Genomic DNA, 14,826 nt, shown 5'->3' on the forward strand with positions numbered 1-14,826 from the left:
CATATGCTTAATACCTGTACAGTTTATATAAGCCTATGACACAGACTGTGCCGCTTCGTCCGTATTTGGGCCACCTATAGACACCTATATAGATTCTGATTATACATAACTGCCTTTGATGTACAATCCTAGTCGGCATCCCGTCCACATTACACGTGTCGAGTATTTCATAGACTATTCACGTCGACAGATACTCGATACATTAATTAGACTTACTTTGAAGTATTCATCTTTTTCTTCTAAAGATTAAAAATTTGTATTAAGAGTGATATAGTAGTATTTAGTTTGGGCATATTTTTATCTCCATTATTGTGCTAGATATACCTGCAAGTGAATAGTGTTTATGTGACATCTTATAAGTAGGGCTCGGATTACAATGCATTTGCATCTTTTTTGGGAGGTATCTTATGTGATGCTTTCCAAGCCACAAACATGTTTCGATTACTCCGTGCTGTAATCACAACATTTTTTTGGGACATTTGTTGACGTTTTTAATGCATTTTTTAATTTTTTAAGACATTTTTGACACATTTCTCGTATTATGACTAAAAAAAATTGACTTCATTGAAATATAAGCACTACATAGTGTCATAGTAGTATAGTACTACGTAATATATATGAATTTTCATTTTAAACTTTAAATCAGGTAATCCGGTTTCAAATTAGACAAGGAAATTTATCTTTACGTCACGTCGTCACACCATCCAATAATTAGCAGATTTTATTGCATGCATACAACTTAACAACTTTTATCGGAGTATTTGAATTAATTTAATAAATAATGATTTTTTTGATATTTTTAGGGCAATTTTTAGAGTTTTTAGGTCATAAGTGCATTTTTTTAAACGGCATTTAAATCGTATATAAGCCAGTCCCTAGCGACTCCTACTCTAGACGAATATACGTCAATCGTCGTTTTGTGTTACGAATCATGTTAATTTGAACTATTATTTTTATTGACTATTTAGGAGATATTTAATCGTAAAACGTGCCTAACGATAACCGCCAGATAACAATCTATTATGATACCCAATCTTTATTTTGCTATACACGCCAGATCGGGGCATATACATATATAGTGTCTCAACACTCTCAACTGTTAGTGAATTAGTGTAAGACGAACGTTTACAGCATCCGTATAGAGCGTTCCTGAAATACAAAACAATTTTTTCATCCTATTGATTTTAAATGGATCACCCGCTAGACCAGCGTTTCTCAACCTGTGGTACGCGTACCTCTGGGGGTACGTAAGAAGGTATGAGGGGGTTCGTGAAAAAAAACTTATTTCATAATATCTTATTTGTGTCGTGTGTGAATATACGATAAATTGGCATTTGGGGGTACGTAAAGCAGTGGTGAGAGGTCAAGGGGTACGTAAAGCATGAAAAAAGGTTGAGAAACGCTGCGCTAGACGATTGCTATGTACAATATATCGATATGCACGTCAGCATGAGACGTACAATGTAGGATGTAAGACGCGATAAGATGCGTGTTTTCTATGTGCGGTGTCGAGATAATGACTGCCAGTTTTCGTTAAAATATGATTGAATATTAATAACACAATACAATATTATTAGTTATTACCGATGTTAATGATTTATAATCATAAACTTTTACTTTTCGACTAACTTTTCTGACTAAAATTAATACAAACCAAAGCATCTCACTAATGCAATATTATTATATGTACACATTCTTTAAACCTAGTGTAGACGTTTTTGATAATATAGTAAAATAAATCGAGTATTGAGTAAGAACCTATCTAGAAACCCGAAACTTTTTTAGCGAGGTTTACTTTTTGTTTACTTTAAGGGAGAGTATCCCACTCAAAGCCATTTTTTTTCCATTGAACACAATTCTCAGTGATTCTCAAAAACCAAAATGTATGTCTACAATATCTTTTACGATTATACAGTATAATTATATCCTCAAAAAAACCTTTTTCAAATTATTCAAAAAAAAATTATAAAATATGTTTTAACACAAACCCTTTTCAACTTAATGAGACAAATTAAAAAAATATATAATGAATATTATTAATATATGCAGTATAGTTTTACAATTATATATAATAATTCCATGCAACTTAAAATGTCACACGATTATAAACTTAAAATATAAAATACATATTGTTTTATTATTATAAACATTTATGTTATACATTATTGGAATTTATTTGGAGCCAAGCCTATCTATACAGAAAAAATTAATTAATACAAAATAAACATTATTTTGAAATTTAAAAATATCTATTATATAATTTATTTTACTAATAATCTTCAACTGTTTTTTAATGTTATTGGTATAATATATTTATTTTTTGTCAAATACCTCCGGACGTCATTGGTCCGATGCTGTGTAGTACGTAAAAAGTTAAAGTCGAATCCTCGACTTGAGTGTCTATTCATTGGTTGTAGGTCGCTTTGTACGGTCACCAGGAAAAAATGAAAACCGCGGACAGTTTGTACTATTTCAGAAAGTAATAAAATGTATATAGCGGACTGTTTGTACTATTACAGGTAAAAAAAAAAAAATGTTGAGACATGAAATTTTAGACATAATTTGTTATTACAAAACACAGGTAGTTAACAATTTTAACACACATAAATAATAATAATAATAATAATCAGGGCTAGGATTTGTATGCGATAAAAAATTGTAAAATATGCATTTTATTTACCAAAATATGTAAAAATATGCATTTAAATTTTTATAAGATAAACATAAAAATAAAGTTACAAAAACAATATTTATTTATTGAAATTCATCAGTGATTGGCTATTTGTCTTAATATTAATTAATGGTTTTTATTTCACGCGTGCAGATTGGTAATAATATAATATGCTACCCGTTCCTCTAATTATTCATATATTTTTTAACGATTTTCTGCAGCTATTTATACACAACTGCATTATTTAAATTCAAACACAGTGAAAATATATTAAAACAATTGAACATTACATTCATTTTAACTTTGAAGAATACATTATATATAACAGGTATCGGTTATTTTTCAACCATTTTGAATATCAGACAAGACTTCGGAGATCTTATAGTTTTTTGAACGACTCCTGATTGTGATCCGTACAAAGTATAAATAATGTTTTTAATATTTTCAATTGTTATTATAAATCAAATAAAAATCTCGATTGTGTCTTATGTATTTTAATGTAAATATAATATAGCACATTCACGCGAACTAACAATGTATTTATGTATATTTGACACTTTATAATTCTTTTTTATGTATATCTTTAATCAATTAGACCATGTATATGTATTTAATTATCTACGTCGCATTTGTAATGTATTTTAGTCATTATTATATGTATAATAAATAATATATCATGTTACAGCGTGTGATAGACTTTTGAATTTCAAACGACTGTAAAACACAATTGTGCTAAGGTAATTTTAATATTTAAAAAAATGGTATAACCTTTTAGACATTTTTCAAAATGTTTTACTTAAATACAAAAAGTTAAATGTCTTTAAATAGCACATACAGCTCCAAATGTAAGCTTTAAATTGAGTTTTTAAGATGATAATACAAATATTTCGCGAAAATTTCTAGTCTCTACTCTCTACCGTTATTAATTCTCCGTAGTGCGCAAAAACATTGAATCATGTATGTATATTGTATATTATGTCATATAATATGATATTAAAATTATGATTAAATATAATAGTAATTATATTAATCATCGGTTTCTAGGTGTATTTAACGAATACATATTCCAATAAAAAAAAATAATAACAATGCATGCCGTCTAAATATATCGAATTTAGACGATGTCATGAAATCGGCCAGTTAAAAATTACTGCGCTCATTATTACTAATAGTCTCATTTATTTATTTATATTATTATTGCTTATTTATTATTTAGTTGTGTAGGTATATATATATTATAGGTACTATTGATTTATATACATTTTAAACAACACTAGTCGATGTGTACTAAATCGTCAAAAATTATTGTAGTTTATTATTGTAACACATCTTTTTAAAATTTTTCTATTTGATCGAATAGTAATTTATTTCAATATTTTTTTTAGGTGCTCACGCCGGCTCGCCGATACGGCAGATTAACACGGTCACCCGTTCCTTCTTCTGCCGTACATGGCCGTGTGAACAGTGCTTTACAAAAAAAGTAATAGTGCTTACTGCTTAAATAGTAAAAACAGTTTGTTATATTCGTACTGTCGTTTATATACTAACACTACTAACGTAAAATAAACTTTAAATAAACACAAACAAAATAAAAATTCAACAGTATATTTTTATTAAAAAACATAAATTCGTTCTCTGATCACAGTACTTTATCCGTACCGTGAATTTCAGAAGAGTCCCCTTTTTTCACATTCTGATACTCTTTAATAGGTATCTAATACATTTTGTTGTCTCAGCTCATTTGCTTTATTGACCTAAATTATATGAGTATTGTTTAGCATTTATAAACAATCTATTATTCAAATAATCGATTGAATAATCGCACAGCCCTAAAAATAATAAAGAGGTAATATATTGAGGTCATTATTCGGGATAAAAACTATTCTAACTTATGACGGAGACAAAATTACAATATTCGTATGAATCGTTTTTTATTTAACAATGACTTTTTTTTTATGAACATATTTTTAAGATTAGTTTTTTGTTAATTGATTGAAATTTTACTAGAATTTGAATACATTACTGTGATATTGTGATAACTGATATTGACATGATATGTTTGTACACAGACTGCACTTCAGCATATAATATATCTATATATATATTTATTAAAATTTTCTTTTTTTTTCTCAAGAATGCGATCACACGCATGTTATACAATTTTTTATCAAGTGAGTGCTGAGTGCCTTATACCTTTTGTCTGAATTATCAGTATCTGATTATCATGAATGAATAATTTAATCTACGTAATATTTTGCAGATGTCAACATCTTGCTTTGTTTTCTATGTTGATATTATTGTAAAATCTCAATCACTTAATTTCTAACCTTGTTTTTATTTTTATAATTTATGAACACTCTTTCTCTTTATAATTAATTATTTGTATGTATCTCTTGCCCTTTTTTTTACATAAATATTGTAATAGTAATATATATACATATATAACATATAATATATACATCTTTTAATACTTTGTCCTCATATCCAATATTTATGTTTCGTCACTTGCGGGAATCCGTTCTATCGTTTGAATAGACTGTCCATATATGTGTCAACAGTCTTGCAACCTATGTTGAAACAAGGAAGCCTGTTGTCGTAGTGTATTAGTAACCGTAGTGTTCATCTAGACTTATACATTTTCTCTTTCTTTCTTTTTTTTTTTTTTGCTTACATTCTTTTTATTTGAAGAAAAAAATTAGAGAAAAAATAAATTTTTCTTAACATCATATTACATAAGTGTTTGACATAATTGTAATTATTTTAAAATTAAAATTTAAGAAAATTATTTTTGGTTGAGATTGAGTAGAAAGTTTTGATTTTATAAATTCAATCATTCCAAAAATAAACTTATTTCAAAATCTAACTCTTAATTTGGCAAATATTTTTTTTTTTATTTTAAAGTTTTCTTAAAATTATTTTGATAAAGATAAATGTAATAATGAGTTATTTGATTTTGTGCAAATTTCAAAATTTAAATACATTATAATAATAATTAAAAAGAATATTAAAAGTATTTTAAAAAATAGATATTTATAAATGTATAATTAGATAGTCACTGTTAAAATAATAAATTGTGCTTGGTTCATTTTTTAAGTTTATTAATATTAAATACATATACTTTAAATATTTTGTTTAATACAGATTGTTGAAAATCTTAACAAGTATATGATTGGACAAGATTTGACTAAAGAAGGGTTAGCTTTGACAATTTACAACCATTGTTCACGTATTATTCATAATATTAAAACATCACTAAGTTCAAAAGGTAATTAAATAATATGAATGATATGTATAAATATACAACTGTGTTTTTATAAGTATTAAAATTACTTTAACATATACTTTATTTAAAAATTGTTTAAATAATATAAAACAAATTATTAATTAACAATTTCATTATAGAGAATTTTCCTAAAATTGAAAATTTGGAAACTATTACAAGCCGCTAATTATGATGTTAAAAAGACTGAAATTGGTAGATATATGGTTTATAATTTGTAATTCTAGAAAGTTGACACCATCTGGTTGGGTGGGCGACGAAGTAGAAAGTATAATTTGGAAACTGTTACAATACTTGAAATGTTCACAAAATGTATTTTATATTTTTTTCCTATAATAGATTCAAATAAAGATATAACAGAACAAAATAAATTCAAACCGCCACCAACTTCAAAAATCAAAATTTGAATATATGCATAATTAAGGCATAATAATGGGGTGAGCATGCTTAAAAAATCACCTTATGTATAAACTTGCTTATAACTTATTAGCATTAAAAGTTCTAATGTTTACGATATATATCAAAATCACAAAAATTTGCAAAGAATTTTAAAGTTGAAAATTTGTAAAATTCTTGGGATTTATACCTAAGGTTAAAAACCCGATACAAGGTTATCCATACGTTTTCATTCAAGTAACTTAAAAAAAAAATATTCCAGTGTGAATATAGAAAAAATTTTATGAACGTATGAACTTTACTTTTTTACGAAACTGCGTAAATAACGATATTTTTTGTAACCATGGATTTGATATGTTATTTATTATAAACAAATATTTATTTTTCTATATCATAATCGATATTTGAATTGGAAATAACTGGTAAGTCACAAATATATCAAGTTTATTACAAATATTTCGACAAATACCTATTACTATCATAACCGATTATTGTAAACGAATTAAAATCATGTTTTGGAATAAAATATATCAAGCCGCCTTCAATAAGTACCTACAAATAAAATTATTTAAAAATAAAAATATTTTTGTCTTTTTATTATTATTCTGTCTCTATGTAATATGCACTGTCGTCTGTCGATCGTCGACGTACGCCGATCGCGCAGCTACGCGCTCAAATAATAATTAATAGAATAACCATTAAATTATTTTACGCCGTGTATGGTTTCATTTTTTGCTTTTCATTCCAATAAACGTGGTCATCACCAAATCTTAAACAAATTATGTGAAATAAAAATAGTTTTTTAACTTCTAATGTCAATAATTAAATAAAGGCCCACAAAAAAATTACGCCTGGGATGAATCCCCCCTCAGTTTAACCACTGCACATTTGATAAAAATCAAACATTTAATAAAATAAAATAGGTATATTATTATAATTATATTTTAATAATTTACCACAGTTGTTCTATTAATTAAATTATTTAATAACAATTAAATAAAATATTCTTAAAATAACTTAACACAATCAATCAGGAACTTGTAATTATCTATTTAAGTTTAATAATTAACTAGTAATTTAAATATATTTATAAAAACATAATTAAAAATAAAGCAAAAACTTAATCTAAAATATTAATACAAAAGTGGTATAATAAATAGGTGCTTACGAATTTATATCTCCCAGATTCCGCAATGAGCTTTGTTCTTTTTGATCGTAACATTTTAAAATAATAGGTAGTTAAATAAATTTAATGTTAACTAATAATATTTATCGTTAATACTAAATTATTAAAACATATTAAATAAGCAATCACGTTCTGTTGTTTATGTTGTTGTTGTTGTTTTAATAAATTTAAACGTAAGCGGTGCCGAAAACCGCTGGTAAAAACAAAATCGAAGCTTGTAAAACGACGGAGCGGCGCTGCCGCGACGAAGGTTTTCGATTGGTCGCGTGCAGCGCATTTTCAATGTTTAGATATTGTACTACGCTTTGTAGCGCCCTCGGCATATGTCGATATTTACGTTTTATTTAATACGAAGAAGTATAAAGTATAATAAGAAAAATAATAAGATTATTATTCTGCGTACGCATAAGCGTGTCCACGGGGGGTGCAGGGTATGCACCTGCACGGCTACACTCCCTGCGATTTCAGGTGGCACCATAAATTAAGAAAAATTGTTCAAAAAAGGGGGCTAAAGCCCCTTAGCCCCTTGGATATGCACCAAGTTGCACACGGTATTTTACACAAATTAAACATCTCACGTCATTATAAAATTATTATAATTTATTCAATAAAACTGCGATTTGAATAATTATTTTTTTTAAACTTGAAAAGAATTTGATGTTTTAGTTAATTTTATTAACACTGAACCACATACGAAAAAAAAATTATGAAAGTTAAATCGATATAACAAAAAACACCTTAGGTACATAATAAATATGAATAAATAATACTATAATAGCCTGTTGAATAAAATGACCAACGTAATCAATGTACTTACGACATAACTCGATAACTTATAAATTTATAATAGTCTAAAATTTAAATTTAAATATTATCAATAATTTTAATTATTTTATATAATATTTATTTTTTTTATATTTATTATATTTATAATTATAATAATTTAAAATATTCCTACAAAATACAGAGTGATTAGAAAAACATAAAATTATTTTATCACTTTTTAAATATATTTTTAACTAACACTTTATTTACATTATTTCTCCTGGTGGGTGGGTAATTCATAATCTTAAGATAAATTATTTAATTGTAATTTTTTTTAATTAATATTAATTACATAATTACATAGAAAAAAAGTATATTGCTTCGCGCGGGTCACCAATGTTGGCACATATATTCAACTGGACGTATTTTTGGCAAGACGATACAGGAAAGGTTCTGATAAAGTGATAATTCTAATTGTTGGTTCTTTAGATTCTTACATTACATTAAATTGCAGGCACTTTAAGTAATTCAAGTGTTTCTAATAGAATTAATTAATTGGAAAATTAAATAGAATAGATAAATTAACTTAAAAATTATAATAAAATCAATTAATAAAAAAATTATAATAAAATTATAAAAATTTACTAGTTTCTGATTTTTTTCCTTTGTATTTACCCAACTACCTATCCTAACCTATGTGAACAAAATTTGAACTTTCTAGGTCATCTAGAACTGGGCTAGAATTTTGATCTATAAGACAGTCAGTGATAAAAATGACTATTTTTGGAGGTTCTAAGTCACTTTGTACGGTCGAGCATTAAAAGTGCAAAACGCGGACACTTTGTACTATTATATATACATATATATATATATATATATATATATATTATATACAATTTTATTAAAAATGTTATTAAATTTAAATATTATTTGGTAAATCTAAGTATCTTGTACATTCTCCGAGTTTTTCGACAGTTTTGCAGGCAATACAATTGGACGAATGTGACAATAGGCTACACAAAAAGAAAAAATCAAATTCTAAGTGTAAATAATAAGCTATTAACTTTATATAACCAGCAACAAAACATAGAAATAGTTTTAAATTTTTAAATTCCATGTATTAAACATGTAGGTTTTAACATTATTTTTTTTTTAACTGATTTTTTTTTCGATATTATTTTTATTTATATTTATATTGTACAGTGTGTAGAATATTTTAATTGATATAAACTTATTTTTTTAACTAATAGTAATATATTATATTTTACAACGTTTTTAATAAATTTACTTTTTTTAGATTTAATTTTTACATTGTAATAATTTACATTATATACACTTAACATTTAGGTATGTAACTACATACATTAATATATACTTTATGTATATTATAATAGTACCAAGTGTCCGAGTTATGCAGTTTAAACAATGGACCGTACAAAGTGACTGCTTACCATTTTTGGACGTTAATATCTAAATAACGGTTTGAGGTGTATTTATGAAGTTTGGACTATTTGGAGCACATATGTATCTCGCAAGTCTCAATATATGAGTCAAATTTAACATGTTTATGTCAAACAGTTTTTGAGTTATGTGGGGGTCAATAGTAGTTCCAAATGATTCGGGTAATATACGCACGGCACTGTTTGTCTGTTCTGTTGGCTAGAACTTGGCTTGACACGCTACCGCGTGTCTAGATTATTATTATAATATAATGTTAAAAATATATAAATTGGAATCTGTTTATCATTACACATTAATACATTTAGAAAAAGTTTTATTTGTTTGTCATTTATTGATTTATTACTTTAATTTTTTGTTTTTATATTTTCCAAAATGTGTTGAGGATCTAAAATGTCATATATCAACACCAACAGTCACTTTTCATTCTGGAGATAGACTATTTTTGAAACTAAGCATTTTGTATAAAAACTGAAAATACAATTTGTTATATTTATAAAATTACATCAAAATCCAGATATCAGAAATCTAAAAATTAAAATTAATTTACATTTTTCAATAATTTGTATGCTCGAGAAAGAATCATTGAAACTAATTATTGCAGTCCAGTGACTTCAGATTGATATGAGATTTACAAGAGGAGTTAAGGAATACATAAATATCGAATTTTGTATTGAAAACACCTCTTGCTATTTAAAAAAAATGGAAGTTGTATTTCGCATGCACACAGAGAAAGATATAAAAATTTTAAAAATATCAAAAAATGTTTATTTAGATATTCACTAAACTCCTCTCAAAAACTCCATATCAATCTGAAGTCACTGGACTAAAATATGTTGTGTTACCTTTAAAAATTAACACACTGTACACAATTCTTAAGATAAATGATATATAATTCACTTGCACTTATTTTATTGGCTTATGATAATTTTTAGAGTAATAATATCACATATGAAAATTTAGTTAGGTACAAACTATAAATTCTTCAACAACCAAATACAATATACAAATTAAACTACATAGACAAAAAATAAACAAATAAATTTGGCATGTAACTGTGCAATCAATACATTTAAAGTTTAAACTCAACATTCATCAATATAAATTAAAATTGAATTACTTTTTACAAAATATTAATAGTCATAAAATTAAAATAATAAAAAAAAAAAAATAATAATAATAATATTAGGCACAATTTATATTTAATTTACATTTGAAGTTAAGCTCTACCATAATCCCCATAAATATAATCTACTTAAATAATAAATAATACTTAAGTCAATGGTCGTTTTTGTAGTTTAGTTAATTCATTAATACTTATTATACATATTTATTTTTTTTTTATTTGAAATCTAAAACAATAATGTTACAAAAAACAGCTGATAATATATTGTTTGATACCTACTCCCTTTAAGAAAAGCTTAAGTTAGAAGCAGGGAGTTCACAATTTCAAGTTCCGTAACTTATTAAAATAGAGTTAATGAATATGTAAGCAACACTTAAAAATGTAGATTGAATATTTATAAAAAAATTAATAATAATTTAACAGAGTTAATAAAAAATAGGGAATTTTTTTTTTAATAATAAATAACATAATAATGGAACTGTTAGCAAAATAACTGCAAACACATTTGTTTTATTATAATTTCAAATCTTGAGTTATTCTTAATAATTTTAAGATTATATAGTTATTTATTAAAAAATTTTCCGTCAGTATAGTATTAGGTTTGTTTAGAATAAAATTATCATCAGTGGTACTTCTTGTATTTTCCTATTGGGGTGTTTTAAGTTAGATTTATTTTTATGTATTTCTATTATCGGCATTGTATCATACAATTGAACAAGTGAGAAAACCTTAAGAATTTTAAATAAGTTATCTGTGTTATGGTTGCCGTCATATTATTTTAGCATAATTCTAACTAAAATTCTCACATTTAGCTACGTTACTTTAAAAATTAGAATGAATTAACCTATTATAAAAATTGATGGTAAGAACATTGTGTTTGAATGTAGGATTTTTTTACGATTATTCAGTTTTTAAGTGAGTTATGAGCATTTTTAATTTACGCTATAACTTGCTAAAAAATTGAATATTAATATAGATTGCACTACTGCTAGTTAAATTATTCTCATTATTTATTTATTATTAAATATTATTAAATACATACATACATCTGGTACAGTAAAAATTAATTTTGTAGTTAAAAAAAATATTATTTCTTTCTAATGAAACTTCTATTTAAAAAATTGTTTTCAAAGAACCATTAAGTTTGTTAAATAGAGGTTTGACTGTAGTTATAATAAAATTTTTATCATAAAAATTAATATTTACGGCATATAATCAATTTTTTTATTCTTTCTATCATAAACTTGGCAGTATCATGGGTAAAATCAAAATATTCTAGTATTTTGATTGTATTTTTCATCCAATTAGTTTTGATTTGATTGTTGAGATTGTTAGATATGTTATCCATTATTCTTCTGTGGCTATATATTAACTGCATGAATATATAGTATTGTGTGTGATGTTGTATCTTTTCCATAACAATAGATGAGTCTTGGTACAACATCTGTATCTAATATGATTAAGTAAAATTATTAAATTTAAATATTTTAATTAGGATATTTTTTTGTATGTGTGTATGTGCGTATATGTAAATTAACTTACTATGGCCTCATCTATGGGAGTTAAATCATCAGCAAGTGTATCCATCATTAAAATTCCTAATACATTGAACTCTAAATTAAGTTGATATGAAAATGATGCTGCATGTGATACCCAGTTTAACATTTTAGTTGGAGAGTTATGCACCTTCTGATACTTTTTAAAAATTTCTCTCAGAGCAGATCTATTTTTAGGAGTAATAAAAGATATAAAATTTAAATATATTATACATAAAATAAATTTAACATCCAAATTCTAAGCTTACTTACCTTTTGTGTAAGTTTTCACTATGTACCGCAATCAGTTGATCGCATGCAGGTATATATTCTTTTTTGATTTCAATATTATTAACACTGTTAGCAGTAAAAGTTATTTCTTCATTAACTGCAGTCGTACAAGGATCATTAATTGAAAAAAAAAACTTAATTAGCCTATATTTTGCCTATAATAATAGTTCAATAAGTAATAAACTAACCTTGAATTGTATCATACAAGTCTGTGTTTTCAAATTCATTCAAAGCTGTAACAAAAATTTCATTATCCGAGCAAAAATCAACAATATGTGGTCCAACTGGGCTGTGGGGGACATTAACTTGAGGAGTTGCCTTAACATTGTTGGATTTGCTATGTGCAGGGGCGTAAACAATGGCTATTTAATAAACAGAAAAAAATAGAATGTTAAATCTAAAACTTAATAAATTAAAACAATACCTAAATTATGTTAAATTAAATGATATGAACATACCATGGACTCTTATTATATGTCGTGACAACATATACTGGGTCTTGAACGTTGCAATACACATACCGCACCGGTAGCTGTGGCGGACTCTATCGTGTGTTTTAAGATGCCTAGTTAAATTGTATTTGCGTGTACACGTAACCGTACACTTTGGACATTTAAACATTTTTAAAATGGTTTAAGTAGTATGGTAAAAAAAAAATAAAAAAAAAAAAATAGGTATACACGAGAACAGTGGAGACGGAAGGGACGCGATATCTGTTTACCAGCACTAGATCATTTGGATCGATAACAATAAGTCAATAATAACAATAACAGGCACTTGTCAACGGACGACTGGAAACGCACTGACCAATATGGCGATCTGGCATCGGCACGTTTGTCTAATAATGCGTTTTTCGTTTTAAGATATTTTTCGGCGTTGGTACCACGGACTAAGATAGTATGGTTACCCGACGAATCATTATGAAGTGTCTACCGAAATCACTATTAAAAAAAAAACTGGAAAATGTACTACTAGCGCTTGAATGTAATAGTGGCTATAGCCTATAAGCTCAAATACCGTGCGGGCTACTATTCTTAAATCACGATCGGTACACATCATTTCGCAAGCGCTAGTGTACAATATTCCAACTGTTCTAGTTATTGAATTTCGTTGCCAGTTTTAAACGTTCTTTATCACAGGTCGTCGGGCAACCATACCATCTTAAATCGTGGCTGGTACCCACGTGGTTGTCATCATGGAGTAAAATGTTATTGCCAAACTTTACCATGCGCACAATTCGTGTAATATTTTCCATCATTTTGGGATACACTTGAAATTGTCCGATGCACGAACATTACCGCCGGGCGCCGACAAAAACCAACCGATCGTTTTAACCGTTAAAATGCAATAACCGGAGAGTGTGACGAAATGTACGTACTGTTCATCATTTCATAGGATCGGTACGGTCGAGATGTCGACCGACATTTTCTAGGTACCTACTTATTATAATGCCCGCCGATATCCTTAAATGTTCGTCCGTTGTCTGTTTAGTGTTTGAGTATTATACATATCCATATGGTATAAATGTTTAACGAGGATTAATAAGAAAACGTTACGTGTTCATGCCATAATATTTTTCATATTTATTTGAGCATCAACATACTGAAAAAAAAACAACTTAATAATGATTGAAAATTAAAAAAAAAAAAATAAGCTTAAACTACATTAAATTGTAGCCGTTATTATACCTATACATTTAAAATAGTACCTACATATGTGGCTATATCACCAGGCGCATAGACAAAAAAAAGATTTCGGAAAATTTTTCCGATGACTTTGGAAATATTTCCATCTGATGCTATTTATCACTTTGTAAGTTTATGATGGATTGTATATATGCAAATCCACCATAAATAGTTTTTTTACCATTTTTTTTATTAATTTTATACCATCCGTTATTATATAAGTATTACTTTTAACACTGCTATTGCTTATGATTACAGTATTAGTATAATAGTATGCTATATCGTAATTCGTAAGTACTAGATAAGTACCTATTACTAATTCTATTTGTTAATTGTTAGTTTTATATGGAAATACTCATAGTATATTAAGATGTTCAATATACATTATTAACTCCTCTAAACAGTCAAAACCGGGGTTTTTAATTTCTTAATC

General features: G+C 26.6%; 1 protein-coding gene across 1 annotated transcript; it reads right to left on the reverse strand.

Moving 5' to 3' along the window:
- Positions 1 to 12,104: 12,104 nt before the first annotated feature.
- Positions 12,105 to 13,830, reverse strand: LOC113558874 (the record flags this gene model as incomplete). The annotated part of the gene is made up of 5 exons (XM_026964459.1): positions 13,167 to 13,830; positions 12,897 to 13,070; positions 12,691 to 12,805; positions 12,425 to 12,605; positions 12,105 to 12,332 (listed from the first exon to the last, which is right to left on the reverse strand). Coding segments are annotated over exons 1-5 (861 nt in total), but the record flags the coding sequence as incomplete, so codon positions are not given.
- Positions 13,831 to 14,826: the final 996 nt, after the last annotated feature.

This window comes from Rhopalosiphum maidis, chromosome 3, assembly GCF_003676215.2.
Source record: "Rhopalosiphum maidis isolate BTI-1 chromosome 3, ASM367621v3, whole genome shotgun sequence".
Taxonomy (NCBI): domain Eukaryota; kingdom Metazoa; phylum Arthropoda; class Insecta; order Hemiptera; family Aphididae; genus Rhopalosiphum; species Rhopalosiphum maidis.